Source organism: Podarcis tiliguerta (genome assembly GCF_965153285.1).
Source record: "Podarcis tiliguerta genome assembly, chromosome: 17".
Lineage (NCBI taxonomy): Eukaryota > Metazoa > Chordata > Lepidosauria > Squamata > Lacertidae > Podarcis > Podarcis tiliguerta.
The window spans coordinates 30,714,699-30,727,216 of record NC_139550.1 but is presented as its reverse complement, the minus strand read 5'-3'; the positions used below and the strand labels follow the sequence as shown (position 1 = coordinate 30,727,216).

At 46.2% G+C, this 12,518-nt stretch overlaps 1 protein-coding gene across 1 annotated transcript in view; it reads right to left on the bottom strand.

Moving 5' to 3' along the window:
• Nucleotides 1-12,518, bottom strand: part of LDLR (low density lipoprotein receptor) — a 36,180-nt gene that overhangs the window by 10,611 nt on the left and 13,051 nt on the right. The window contains exons 4-11 of the mRNA XM_083419743.1: nucleotides 10,877-11,245; nucleotides 10,114-10,236; nucleotides 8,732-8,854; nucleotides 6,128-6,247; nucleotides 4,783-4,908; nucleotides 2,638-2,809; nucleotides 2,193-2,420; nucleotides 919-1,037 (exon numbers count right to left, since the gene is read on the bottom strand). Coding sequence (XP_083275869.1) covers nucleotides 919-1,037; nucleotides 2,193-2,420; nucleotides 2,638-2,809; nucleotides 4,783-4,908; nucleotides 6,128-6,247; nucleotides 8,732-8,854; nucleotides 10,114-10,236; nucleotides 10,877-11,245 — 1,380 coding nt within the window. The remainder of the gene's footprint in view (nucleotides 1-918; nucleotides 1,038-2,192; nucleotides 2,421-2,637; nucleotides 2,810-4,782; nucleotides 4,909-6,127; nucleotides 6,248-8,731; nucleotides 8,855-10,113; nucleotides 10,237-10,876; nucleotides 11,246-12,518) is intronic.

The following is a 12,518-nucleotide window of genomic DNA, read 5'->3' as shown; positions in this document are numbered from 1 at the left end:
TTGCAACAAACTACAGCATACAGCTTTCAGATGAAAAGGGTTCCCTCCAAATCAGACTGCTCTGCTTTATTTAGACCCAAGGCCCAGCCCATTCCCAAGAAGGTGTTCTTGGCTTTTGGTCCGCTGGGTTTCAGAAACATTTTATCCTAACAATTTCTCAAGAGTGCTTTTGGTTACTTGCCATTGTTTAGAACTCTGCCCCTCAAAAGCAAGGCCTACAAGGGGGAAGCGGGTGATTATCTGCACTCAAAAACCTAACTGATCACCTTTATGACCTTTACTTTTAACAACTATATACAGTGGTACCTCGGGTTAAGAACTTAATTCGTTCTGGAGGTCCGTTCTTAACCTGAGGTACTTTAGCTAATGGGGCCTCCCGCTGCCGCCGCACAATTTCTGTTCTCATCCTGAAGCAAGGTTCTTAACCCGAGGTACTATTTCTGGGTTAGCAGAGTCTGTAACCTGAAGTGTCTGTAACCTGAAGCTTCTGTAACCTGAGGTACCACTGTACTTAAAGGGAAATTCTCACTGCACCTTTTCTCCTCATGCACGACCCCCAAAAATGTTTGTGATATTCTTAGGATCGGAGATTGCTCTGTCCAGCCCCCCCCCCCCCCCCCCCCGTAAATATGCTAAGCCTTGCCTGGTCCCTGTGTTTGTGAATGCGCTCCCTGACTCCATCACTACGACTGAGTCAGGGAGGATGACAGCACCGCCTAGCAGTGGGATGATAATCCAGCCGCCAATGTGTTGCCTAAGAGAGCAAACCTTTGTAGCAGCACAGAAGCAGGAAGAGAGAGATCAGTTGCGAACAAGCCCACATTTAAACGAAAAAAGCAAGTCCCTTTGGATCGAAAGCCAACAGTCTTCCCCCAGCCTGCTCTTGTTATTGTCTTCCCTGAGCTATGCAGAGCTTACCTAGAGTTATTCCGTTAGGCCAAAGAATGCCTTCTTTCACCAGAGGGAAGCTGTCCACCCCATTCAGACCACTTTTGGCAATTTTTGCAGACGTGCCCCAGTCAGCCCAGTACATAAACCTAACATGAGGGAAAAAGAAAACACACAATTTAAGCCAACCCTCACAGAGCAACTTTGTCCTTGGGGGAGTTGACCCTAAGCCCTTTCTCCTCAATGGACAGCAAACCTGGCAAAGCCCCCTTTTTTAAATATAAATTTATTTGGTTTTTCAAATTAACATTTTACAGAGCTATATCAAACATTATAAAAACAAGATTCCTAGGAATCTTCTGGACTTCCATCCTCCCCTTTGTGGGTTCTTGCTATTAATTATTTCCTCCCGCATCTTTTATAATATGCCTGCCAAATCCTTTACCTCTTCCATTATGTGCAGAATTCACCCTTATAAACTACAAGTGTTATTTCAATCCTACAAATGATTTTAACTGTTTACAATGGTCCTTAAGATAAGTTATAAATTTTCCCCATTCCTTATTAAACTTTTGGTCCTCCTGATTTCTAACTCTTCCGGTCATTTAAGCCATTTCAGAATAGTCCATCAATTTGATCTGCCATTCTTTTCTGGTAGAGACTTTATCTTCTTTCCATCTCTGGGCCAGTAACATCCCTGCAGCCATGGTCGCATGCTTAGACTATGCATGTAGGCAAAGCCCCTCTCTTGTCCCAAAATGTTGTGCTTCTTTTGACCATGGAGAGCCTCTTAAGGAAGCCACAGCCAGCACTATTCTTTTAAAGTCAACATTGCCCTAAAACGCTGTCAGATCCACTGAGCTATCTTTGTATAGTCAGACCACTGGCGCATCCAGTTCGACGCTGCCTGTGTTAGGCATGGGAATCCTCCAGACATTACTGGATTCCCCAAATCTCATCAGCCCCAGACAGCATGGCTCAGAACCAAAGAGTATGGGAGTTGTAGACTTGTAACATCTGCAGAGCCAAAGGTTTGCCATCCTTTCTCTAAAACCCTGGGCAGTGAAAACAGGAGTCCTTTCTCAGCCTAATCTGGAGATGCCAAGAATTGGATCTGGGATTTTTTGCATGCAAAGACTGTACATTGACCATTCTCCTTACTAATCCACTGCTGAGGTCCCATCTCAAAGGTCAGCCTCATTCACACATATCTTTTGCCTCTCGCTAGGGCATGTCCCTAGAAACAAGAGCCCGGTTCCTCAACAGACTGGCAAATTCCCGCAGAATTTAAAGGCAGCACATACCCGTGGACTGGATCCACCACGATGGCACACGGCTTGGCGTCAACTTCCTTGATCAGGGTCCTCCTCCTCAAGCCTTCACTGCTGGCCACGGAGATCGTGCCCAGGGCAGAGTCAGCCCAGTAGATGTTGCTGTGCACCCAGTCCACAGCGAGGCCATCTGGGTATTTGATCCCGCTGTCGATCACAGTGGCGTGGTGAGAGTGGTTGTCTGCTTTGTCTATTGGAGTGCTGGCGAAATCACAAAGAAAGGAAGAATCCCCATTGAAATGAAGGAAGGCAACAAAGGGGGCCATACTTCATGGGCTGCAGGATTCCATATAGGTTTTCTCTAAGTAGTAGTAGTTGTGTTTTGGATCACATCTGTGCCCAGATGCGATTTAAAACGCAAGTACTACTGAGCCCTGCCAGTTCCAGCCCACAGTGCACACATTTCATCTATTTTTACCTGTATATTTTTTTCTGAGAGCTGTCAGACCAGTAGAGTTTGTTGCTGGCTATTTCCATATCTAAAGCCACTGCGTTTTTGAGACGGGGGATGAGGCTGCTGTACTCGCTGCGGTCAAGAGTCATCTTCCGGACCTCATGGCGATTGGTGAAGAAGAGATATGCAATGGTGCCTGGGGAAAGGAGCAAGAAAAGGGATATTGGGAACTCTGCGGCTCTTAAACCTGCTCTCTTAGCTTCCAGAAAGCAACTAAGCAGATCAAAAGGTCTCCGGGAAGAATTATTACAATTCAATAAGTGGATTTTCCCAGCGTCCAAAGTTCACTAAATAAATAGTTGTTTACTACACATTCCAATTGTCCATGCACTCAAGTCATTTCAGAAGTCAGGGTGGATAAAGATTGTTTTTTAAATCGGATTTTTTTAAAAATTTAAATCGGATTTTTAAAAATTTAAATCGGATTTTTAAAATTAAATGCTTTTGGAGGAAAAATCTTTCTAAAGATTGTTTTCTATTTAAGTTACATTATAGTCCAAAGGCTATTCATCAGGAAATAAGGATTTGTTTTAAGGTTTTCATGTGTGCTAAAACTAGTCTAAGGTGTGTGTTTTTTTTAAAAAAAAGTTTAACTACATCAGTTAACAAACATGGATACATATGCTATAATGTTATTGTTTTAGTTAAATACCGTATTTTTCGCCCTATAGGACGCACCGTCCCATAAGGCGCACCTAGTTTTTTGGGGGGGAAATAAAGGAAAAAAATTATTTCCCCCCCAGGCGCGGGGTTGGGGAAGCCCGAGCTTCCCCCGACCCCAGCCCCCAAACAGGCAGCTCTCTGCAAGCAGTGGGAGCCCAGTGCTGGCTCCCGCTGCTAGCGGAGAGGTCCGCGAAGCCTGGGCGCGCTGAGCTCAGCGCGCGCAGGCTTCGGCATGCAGGCACGTCTCCGCCAGCAGCGGGAGTGCTCCCGCTGCTAGCGGAGAGGTCCGCGAAGCCTGGGCGCGCTGAGCTCAGCGCGCGCAGGCTTCCGCATGCAGGCACCTCTCCGCCAGCAGCGGGAGCGTTCCCGCTGCTAGCGGAGAGGTCCGCGAAGCCTGGGCGCGCTGAACTCAGCGCGCGCAGGCTTCCGCATGCAGGCACCTCTCCGCCAGCAGCGGGAGCGTTCCCGCTGCTAGCGGAGAGGTCCGCGAAGCCTGGGCGCGCTGAGCTCAGCGCGCGCAGGCTTCCGCATGCAGGCACCTCTCCGCCAGCAGCGGGAGCGTTCCCGCTGCTAGCGGAGAGGTCCGCGAAGCCTGGGCGCGCTGAACTCAGCGCGCGCAGGCTTCCGCATGCAGGCACCTCTCCGCCAGCAGCGGGAGCGTTCCCGCTGCTAGCGGAGAGGTCCGCGAAGCCTGGGCGCGCTGAGTTCAGCGCGCGCAGGCTTCGGCATGCAGGCACCTCTCCGCCAGCAGCGGGAGCGTTCCCGCTGCTAGCGGAGAGGTCCGCGAAGCCTGCATTCGCCCCATAGGACGCACCCAGATTTCCCCTTCATTTTTGGAGGGGAAAAAGTGCGTCCTATAGGGCGAAAAATACGGTAAATTGTATAAACTGTTATTAAGGAATTGATTGTTTTTCTCCTGCCAATTAAGTACAGCATAAAAGTTGTCCAAATATAAACAGTTAACTTACTGAACCTCACAATAATTTCATAATTATCTACGTATTTCTAACAGTATAACCAAGTCAGTAATGTTTGCTATAACTGTAAAAACTACTCTGAAAATTTATTATTCCAAAAATGAAACCTTCATCTGGTTGTAAATATTAATATTATACCAGCAAGAATGCCTTTCTGTAAAAATTTGATTTAAATCAAGTCTTACTGACTAGTGATTTAAATCGATTTTATTTAAATCAAACCCACCTTGTCACAAGTTAAAAAAACATTTTACACTATAATGGCCCTAATAAAAAGGAAGGGGGGGAGGAAAAGAAGTAAATTCGGGTCCCCAATATTACATTAAACAGGAAGGAACTGCAAAAACAAGTTTCTGGGGCTGGATGTATTCCCAGGTGAATGACGGCTCCTGCAGGTACCCTAACTTTTTTGCCACCACCCTGCAATGGTTACAGTAATACTCTAGAGTAGAACACGCCCAAGACTTACCAATGGCTTTGCAGGCCTTCGTGGTAGGGTCAATCTGATAGCCTTCATTACATTCACACTTATAGCTTCCTTTCAAGTTCACGCAGATTTGGCTACAGGTATCAGGATTGAGACACTCATCGATATCTAGGAAAATCAAGAGGATGATACTCATCGCCTGAAGTCGGTAACGTACGACAATACATTGGGTCTCCGAGGCTCAAGTAAGTTTTCTCTACTGCGGCCAACCTGCTACTAGCCTGGAATCTCCCAAACAAAGAGGAGCAGGAAGTATCCCATAATGGTCTTGGGCTTTGAACTACTCAGATTTTTTCCACAGTGGTCACCACAAGAAACATCAGCCCAAAGTTCCATGACCAGGTCTATGGGATTCAACTTGACAGAGGCGCAAAAAAACATTTTATAGACCAGCTTGGGGAATCAAGTGACCGAGTTTGTTGCCTATGTGTAAGGGGAGAAAGGCACATTCGATTGTATCTTGCCTGCCTTTTTCTTACAGAGGTGGGACAACGCAAGGCTTTGCCAACGGCATGTTCATCTACAACTTCAGAAGCCACATTCGCAGACATCCTTTCGGAAAGGCCAAATTTTTCAACCTGGGACTGTGGCCTCAGCTGGATGGACTTGGCCTTGCTTTTCCCCAAGAAAACATATCATGAGAAACACCATGACCTCCCTGACTCCCATTACCTTTCAACCAGATGACAGATATGAATTACCATATTTTTCGCCCTATAGGACGCACTTTTTCCCCTCAAAAAATGAAGGGGAAATGTTTGTGCGTCCTATGGGGCGAATGCAGGCTTCGTGCAGCTCTCCGCAAGGCACGGGAGCCCGGCTCTGGGCTCCCATGGCTTGCAGAGAGTTGCCTGCATGCTGAAGCCTGGGTGCGCTGAGCTCAGCACGCCCAGGCTTCAAGCTTCGCGCAGCTCTCCACAAGCCGTGGGAGCCCAGCACCAGGCTCCCAGGCTTGCGGAGAGTTGCCTGTTCTGGGGGCTGGGGAAGCTCGGGCTTCCCCCGCCCCAGCCCCACGCCTGGGGGGGAAATAATTTCCCCCCCTTTATTTCCCCCCCAAAAAACTAGGTACGCCTTATGGGACGGTGCGTCCTATAGGGCGAAAAATACGGTACCTTATTTTTCCGTGTATAAGACGTCCCCAAGTATAAGACACGCCCTAATATTGGGGACTCCAAATTAAGAAAACACTCCTCAGCACTACTCGTGTATAAGATGAGCCCAAATTTTAAACCTAATTTTTTGGTTTAAAAAACCCCCATACACAGAAAAATACAGAGGTGCATTAAGAAAGCTGTTGTGGAAAGAGGAAGAAAACTTTCCCATTTACCTTCACATTTTCTTTGGTTAATCAGCTGGAATCCTTCAGGGCATAAACACTCGTACCCAATTTTGAGATCGTTGCATATATGGGAGCAACCACCCTTATTATCCAAACATTCATTTGTTCCTGGAAGGGGATAACAAAGAGCTTATAATGATGCTATTCTTAGAGAATGAATGAACGAATGAATCTTCATTTGCGTCAGCCATCGGCCATAGCAATAAAACAACAATACAATATACAAATAATAGAAATAAAAAGTCTATTATATAAAATACATTTTGGGGTTTTAAATCAATAGTCAAATAGTGGATCTTATTCCGATTGCCCCAGCTAAAAACCTTGCAACCTTTGCTGTCATCTGCTCATCTTGATCTGCCAAGAGAAAGGACAACGTGGCAGTGGCTGGCTGACCCAGAAAGGAAATAAAAGAGGGGTGATAATCTCATTCCTCAAGTCTTTATAAAGAGTGCAAACCAGAAGGGACTTGGGACTGCCATCTCCACAGGGACATAAGCATTTTCCGTGTGGAATCTATTGGAATCGTCCCTCTAATATTCTTAGAGAAATTGCTTACGGTCCTGACGAGACTTGTATAAAACAAATATTCAAATATTGACTCCGCCCCCCCATCCCCCAAAAAGAAGAGATTGATCAAATAATGCCATTTACACAAAGGCCTCCCATCAGTGAGCATTTACGCTGGGTTAGGTAGCGTGGATCTTGTATATTGCAAGAACTTCAAGTTATTACAAATTCAAAAAAAGTGTATGGATTATTAAACAAATATATTGATTGATATTATTGTTTCTAATTTGCTTTTTTAAAAAACCATTGTACTCATTTGATCACGTGAGATGTTGTGAGTCACTTTGGGCGCAATTTTGTGGAAAAGTGGCGTGCAAATAAACACACAACGACGATAAATGTCAAAGACCAATGAAGAAGATTGCATTGCAAATTTTGCCTCTGCCATCAGCTAGCGTGGATGGATGGGGAAAGCCATCACATCTAAAATATGGGGCTTGTAACAGGCTTGTGGTGAGGATTTCTGGCGCGAAGCACGTACATGTTGCAATCGTGTCCCCATTTTCAGGGACCTGCACCTCCGTGCTCAGCCTGGCAATTCCATGCTGTCTCTTGCAGAAATAGGAGCTCTAGAACTTAAAGTTACTTAAGATGTGCTACACTGGTCTTCCAACTTGTGGCGTCCCATTGGGATCCTCCTGCAGATTTAAAAGCTGCTGGGAAGGGTGAAGATTACCCTATCAGAGGCAACTTAGCAATTCATCACAAGAACTATTGCAGTGGGGAAAGCTTCTTTACAGCATCAAGATACAGAAGCTCTCCAAGGATAGGCAAATTTGAACTGGCAACACCGAAGAATGCAGCTCAGTCTCAGTGCTGGCGCAGGTCGATCCTTTATTGTGGCATGGAAGAAAAATGCCTCTGGGTTTTTGACTCACAAAACAACTTCCCTTCCACCTCTTGTGCTTTGTAATAAACTTGGGTTTAATCTGTTTCCACAAGATACAGTGGTGCCCCGCAAGACGAATGCCTCGCAAGACGGAAAACCCGCTAGACGAAAGGGTTTTCTGTTTTGGAGGTGCTTCGCAGGACAAATTTCTCTATGGGCTTGCTTCGCAAGACGAAAATGTCTTGCGATTCCTGGGGGTTTTTTTTCGCTCCCCACCCCCTTTTTCTAAGGCACTAAGCTGCTAATAGCCTTTTAGCAGCTAATCCGCTAATCCCTTAAGCCTTTAATAGCCGCTAATAGCCGCTAATGGGCTTGCTTCGCAAGATGAAAAAACCGCTAGACGAAGAGACTCATGGAACGGATTCTTTTCGTCTTGCGAGGCACCACTGTAACAAGATACATACGGGCTCATATCAGCTCCTGCTATTCATTATTGCAGCAGGGAACTAGTTACAGACCACAGCTGAATCTAGACATTTATTTTTAAAAAATGCTGCAAAAATGCCTTTTTTAAAAAACAGAGAGAATTTGCCCTCAGCTCACTATCGCTATCTAGTGTCACATTTGTATAATGCACTTAAAACATTATAGAGATAAAAAGGTAAAGGGCCCCTGGACGGTTAAGTCCAGTTAAAGGCGACTATGGGGTTGTGACGCTCATCTCGCTTTCAGGCCGAGGGAGCCAGTGTTTGTTCACAGACAGCTTTCCGGGTCATGTGGCCAGCAGGACTAAACTGCTTCTGGTGCAACCGAACACCATGATGGAAACCAGATCGTACAGAAACACCATTTACCTTCCTGCCACAGTGGTACCTATTTATCTACTTGCGTTGGTATGCTTTTGAACTGCTAGGTTGGCAGAAGCTGGGACACAGCAACGGGAGCTCACTCTGTCGTGGGGATTTGAACTGCCGACCTTCTGATCGGCAAGCCCAAGAGGCTCAGAGACTTAGACCACAGCGCCAACCAGGTCCCACCTAATTTGCAGCTGTATACCCAAGTCCCAGATGTACGGCAATACATCACTTTCATAGAATCATAGTGTTGGAAGGGACCTTAAAGTCCAAGCCAGAGGAGATGCAAGGCAGCCGTCTTACAGCACACCAACAGAGACAAGTATTAAAAATTCTTACGGCACTCCTTGAGGGGCTCATCCGACCAATCCCTGCAGTCTTTCTTCGCATTGCAGACCTTGTCCATGGTGATACATTCTCCAGAATGGCACTTGAATATGTTTGGTCCTTCACAGGTTGTCACTGTTACAAAATTAAGAAAGCACCTTTTTAATTCCGTCATTGCATTTCGGACCAATTTCCTTTTCAGTAGCCCTGGGAAAGCTACTGTAGCTTGAGGTAGGGTCTAGGGAAGCTTACAACACTTGCTTGGGAATAAGCCCCATGGAACTGAGTGAGCCAGGCAAGGATATACAGGGTCTTGGGCAGTCAGTCCTTCAAAACACACCTTCCCTCTGGGTTGCTGAGCTAGTGTTGGCTTTCAGACCGCAGCAAAGTCTTCCCTTCTTCACAGAGAAGAAATAAGAACCTAACAGGGGAAAGCTTTGCGAGAAGGGCGGCTGTTCTGAAATCCTACTTTTATATCTAGTTGTTTTAGAGTGCAATCCTAGCGTTTTCTACTCAGAAATAAGTCCTATTTAACTCAAGCAGCCTTACTCCCAAGCAAACAGGTTTAGGATTGCAGCAATTCTGGAAGCAAGCTCCGTTAAACACACTATGGCTTGCTTCCACATAAGCATGCAAAGGCTGGGGCTGCAAATAGTCCGTCCCGTTTATTTCCATGTTCTGCAACTCGATCTTATGCTTGTATATTGAGAAGCAAGCTTAAAGGGCTAGAATGCAGCTGGTCTTCTATATAAGCACAGGGCCTGTTGCCTTAGGATCACTGCTGAAACTTACAGGTGGGAGGAAAACAGTCCAACCGAGCCCTAACTGGTTTCTAAGTCCAACAGTTAAAATAGCTTCTAAGGTGAAAAAAGGCACCAAGCCAAAAAGAGGGAAGCAGTGCGAGGAGAGAAACAAATTCTTCTTCCACTTGCAAAATCTGCTCAACATTAACAGTTTGAGAGATGCACTGCCGTGCAAAATGTTACATATAAAAATCAATCATCTCTCAGATTCTCATAGCAGAAACCTGCTGCTGCTTGCTATTAAATGACTTTCTGGGGGTTACTTTTGTCCCACTAATGCCACCATAACGTAAATGGCACCATCTCATTTAAGCAGACAGAAATCTTAAGGAAATTTCTCGACAGTCACTGAGCAAACAAGAGAATATGAGAAGATTAAAGGATCTTTACCTGAGCAGGAAGAATTTTTAAACTAAGAGCCGGGATGATTAAACTGAGTAAAACATCTTAATTTAAATGGGGGGGGGGTGCTTTAGATCTCATTTTAAGGGTGTGGCCTATAATGTTGATGTAGTAGTTGTCACAGCAGTGCTGGCTCAAGCCAGGCTTCAGATCTGCCCTAGGTCCACAAAACCTGTTTGGGTTACATACCGTTGACACAGCCAACCTCGTCGCTCCTGTCTTTGCAGTCAATCTCCTTGTTACACTGCAGGCTCCCATGGATGCAAGTACCATCATTGCACTGAAATTCATCTGGGCGGCATGTGACTTTAGCTGCGGGGGGGGGAGAGGAAGCAGAGACTTAGAGAGAGTACCACTATGCTGAGATTTTAATTACCCAACAGCCTATCTCTTCACAGTGTAGAGTTTAATATGATTCCACATCACAATAGCTGCCCATGTTGTTAAAGGCACCCCAACAGCGTGCAAACTGCTGGCCCTAACTGTGGGCAGAAAGCAGTAAACGCCATCACTGTACCAAGTGCAAAATGATGCACATCCACCTTAACCTCTCATTTATCCCCTACAACAATTCAAAGTGTTGGTGCTGACCTTTAAAGCCCTAAACGGCCTTGGCCCAGCATACCTGAAGGAGCGTCTCCACCCTCATCATTCAAGCCCAGACAATGAGGTCCAGCACCGAGGTCCTTCTGGCGGTTCCCTCACTGTGAGAAGCGAGGTTACAGGGAACCAGGCAGAGGGCCTTCTTGGTGGTGGTGCCCGCCCTGTGGAACACCCTCCCATCAGATGTCAAGGGAATAAACAACTATCTGACTTTTAGAAGACATCTGAAGGCGGCCCTGTTTAGGGAAGTTTGTAATGTTTGATGTTTTATCGTGTTTTTAATATTTTGTTGGGTGCCACCCAGAGTGGCTGAGAAAACCCAGCCAGATGTACGGTACCCAGAACTTACCACAGTCTGCCTCGTCTGAGTTGTCTGCACAATCAAAACCCCCATCGCACTGCCATTTCTGATGGATGCATTCTCCGCTTCCGCAGTGGAACTCCAGCGGAGAGCAAGGATTGTCTTTCTCCAGCTTCCCACAATGCTCGGGCGACTCATCCGACCCATCCTTGCAGTCCGCATCTTTGTCGCAGGCCCAGAGCTTGGGAATGCACTCGGAGCTGTTGCAGTGAAACATTTCGGGGCTGCAGGTCGGGCCAGAGCAGCCTTCTTCGTCGCTGCCGTCCTCGCAGTCGCGGTCTTCATCGCAGACAAAACTCAAAGAAATGCAGTTCCCATCTTTGCACTGGAACTCGCTGTCGGCACAATGCTTAGGGGCTGCAAGGGCAAAAGACAAGAACGTCAAGTCATGTTCTGTGCCTGCAGGCTGGGCCAATGGCTGCAGCACGCTGCCCTTTTAAAAACAGCATGATCAATACACAAATGACTTTTACCAAGTAACAAATGACTTATTATTTATTGAATTTACCGTATATACCGCCGTATACCCAGGGGTCTCAGGCTGGTTCACAGAATAAAATCAAGATATAAAACCACAAAATACATAATAAAAATAAAAACAACAACCCAACAGCCCCCCCCCCAAAAAAAAACACAATTTAAAAGGGCATAGGATGTAAATCAGATCAACCACATGCCTGGTTAAAAAGGAACATTTTTGCCCAGCGCCTAAAGGTATATAATGAAGGTGCCAGGTGAACTTCCCTGGGGAGAGCATTCCACAGATGGGGAGCCACTGCAGAGAAGGCCCTGTTCTCGTGTTGCCACCCTCCACACCTTTCAAGGAGGAAGAACATGAAGGAGGGCCTCAGAAGATGATCTCAGGGTCCAGGTAGGTTCATATGGAAAGAGATGGTTCTTGAGGTATTGCAGTCCTGACTTAGGGGCATTACAGTCTAAACTATTCCTTTAGATCTTTCCCAACTGCCTTTCAGTTAAAATTTCCAAGGTGCTTTAAAGCGAAGGACAGTGAGGGGTGTATACAAGCTACTGCACCTATAGGCACTAGAACAGGCTTCCTCAACCTCGGCCCTCCAGCTATTTTTGGCCTACAACTCCCATGATCCCTAGCTAGCAGGACCAGTGGTCAGGGATGCTGGGAATTGTAGGTTGAGGAAGCCTGCACTAGAAGACAACAGATTAATCTCAATTACTTCCCTTTGGTAGTTTTTTCTTAGTCTCCCCCACCCCCAAAAAAGTACCCAAAAAGGGAAATCATGGGTTTGGAGGTCTGGCTGCTATATCTGTTTTCCTAGACTACAACAGGACAGAATAGATGAAGTTCTGTGCTATGGAAGCAACTCTTGAAAAGCAATGTGAAAGCTTTAACTGAGCGGCTACAGACAGGCAAAGAGAGAAGCTCTTCTATTTGCCAATAAAGATTACTGGTCACGCAGAGGCGCTAGGCTGCCAATTCAGTTACAGGCAATAGGCCCTGATGTAGAAGAACTGGTCATCGGCTTCAAATTTCAGAGTGTTATTGAAGCATGGGTTTTTACAATGCTAGTCTCCAAACCCAGCCTAAATCCAGAGAGAGGAGCAGAATCCAGGCGTTTTGCCCAACATTTTCCACCCCCTTGACCCTGCCCCA